At 34.9% G+C, this 1,418-nt stretch overlaps 1 protein-coding gene across 1 annotated transcript in view; it reads right to left on the bottom strand.

Annotated features, from left to right (window-relative positions):
* LOC108741630 (phorbol ester/diacylglycerol-binding protein unc-13-like) overlaps positions 1–990 on the bottom strand; it is a 10,724-nt gene extending 9,734 nt beyond the window's left edge. Inside the window, exon 1 of the mRNA XM_025975802.1 lies at positions 868–990. Coding sequence (XP_025831587.1) covers positions 868–940 — 73 coding nt within the window. The 5' untranslated portion in view covers positions 941–990. The remainder of the gene's footprint in view (positions 1–867) is intronic.
* Positions 991–1,418: the final 428 nt, after the last annotated feature.

Here is a 1,418-nt window from a genome sequence, read left to right as displayed (position 1 = left end):
AGCAATTTGTTACTGGCTGCTAGGTGTAACAAAAAATATGTTTTTAAAAACAAAAAATAAAATACTTTATTTTTATGCTGAGTACTTTTTTTTTGAACCATTTAGTCGAGAAATACTTTATGTAAAGCCTGAAAAGGTGGCAACCCTAGTTACAGTTAATATGTTTATTTGTCTCGTTTGTAAAGTTGGTGGATATTGGATAGTATGCAAACTGTCTAAATGTCTAGTTTGACGGATATGTATAAAGTTATGATTGGGACTTTTAAGGCGAGCAATCGTAAGCATGTCAGTCAAACTAGACATTTAGACAGTTTGCATACTACTCATGCAGACTAGCTAAATAAATTTAAAAAGATCTTTACTGATTTTATGACGAAACTTCCTTGTCTTCATCATCATTTTGTATATTAAATATACTTACTGTTTCACAAATTGCCGCTCAAATAGTTTAAGCTACAGTACTCGCGCTTTAGCGTGGCATAAATCCAATTAATGTAAGACGGTCGATAATGCGCTGGGAACAGTTACAGGGCCGCACCGACCAGTTAAATTAGCATTTTATTGCTAACGAACTGTGGGTTTTAATAGACAATTATTTGCATTCGCCGCTTATCAGGAATTACAAAGAATGTCGTCCACGCTACTGAATTTACGCCTTTATAAGTAATTAATCCTCACGTCAGCTCAGACGGATGGAAGGCTAATGACATTAAAGAAACCCCTATTACAAGGGTGTGCTTATTAGGGTGCTTAGAAAGGGAGAGATAGTGTGGCATATAAAACAACGTATTTCGAAGAGAAATGTGAAAGTGTGTAGGTACTTCTTGTAGTGTAGGTGCAGTTAAAGAAAATTTATGGGCTACTTACAGTGGCCAAGGTATTGCATTTGACGCCTGGCTTGCTCGGCCCGGGCTTCTTGATCCATAATGTTATTCAGCATTTCTAATTTGCGTTGAATGTCGGCCGCTTCAGCGTTTTCAGGATCTGAAATGTAACGGTGAAAACAGCAAATGTACAAGCTAATCCATTTTAAGTGCTTAATCTCGTCAGATGGTCGTCAAATATTGTATTAACAAAGCATACTTACTAAATTGGTACCGAAGCAAACTGTAAAGACTTTTCTGTAATTTCTACAAATGTTAAAGGTTTAGAAACAAAGGAGTTCTTCTAGAATTATTCATATAACGGCTGAAATTCGTGTTTGGCACGCAAGGAAATATATTGTGCCAGGACACTTACATATTTTATATCAACTGGTAGTAAATGTACTACATAATTGTATATAAATATGTTATCTGAAATGTATGAAATCCGTCATTGTATACAATTCCTAGGAAATGTGTGAAATAAATTATATTTGACACATTTCCTAGGAAATCTACACATTTCCTAAATAACAATCGTATTACAGGTAACAT

This window comes from Agrilus planipennis, unplaced genomic scaffold (genome assembly GCF_000699045.2).
Source record: "Agrilus planipennis isolate EAB-ADULT unplaced genomic scaffold, Apla_2.0 scaffold259, whole genome shotgun sequence".
NCBI lineage: Eukaryota > Metazoa > Arthropoda > Insecta > Coleoptera > Buprestidae > Agrilus > Agrilus planipennis.
This window is presented reverse-complemented; position numbering and strand designations above follow the sequence as displayed.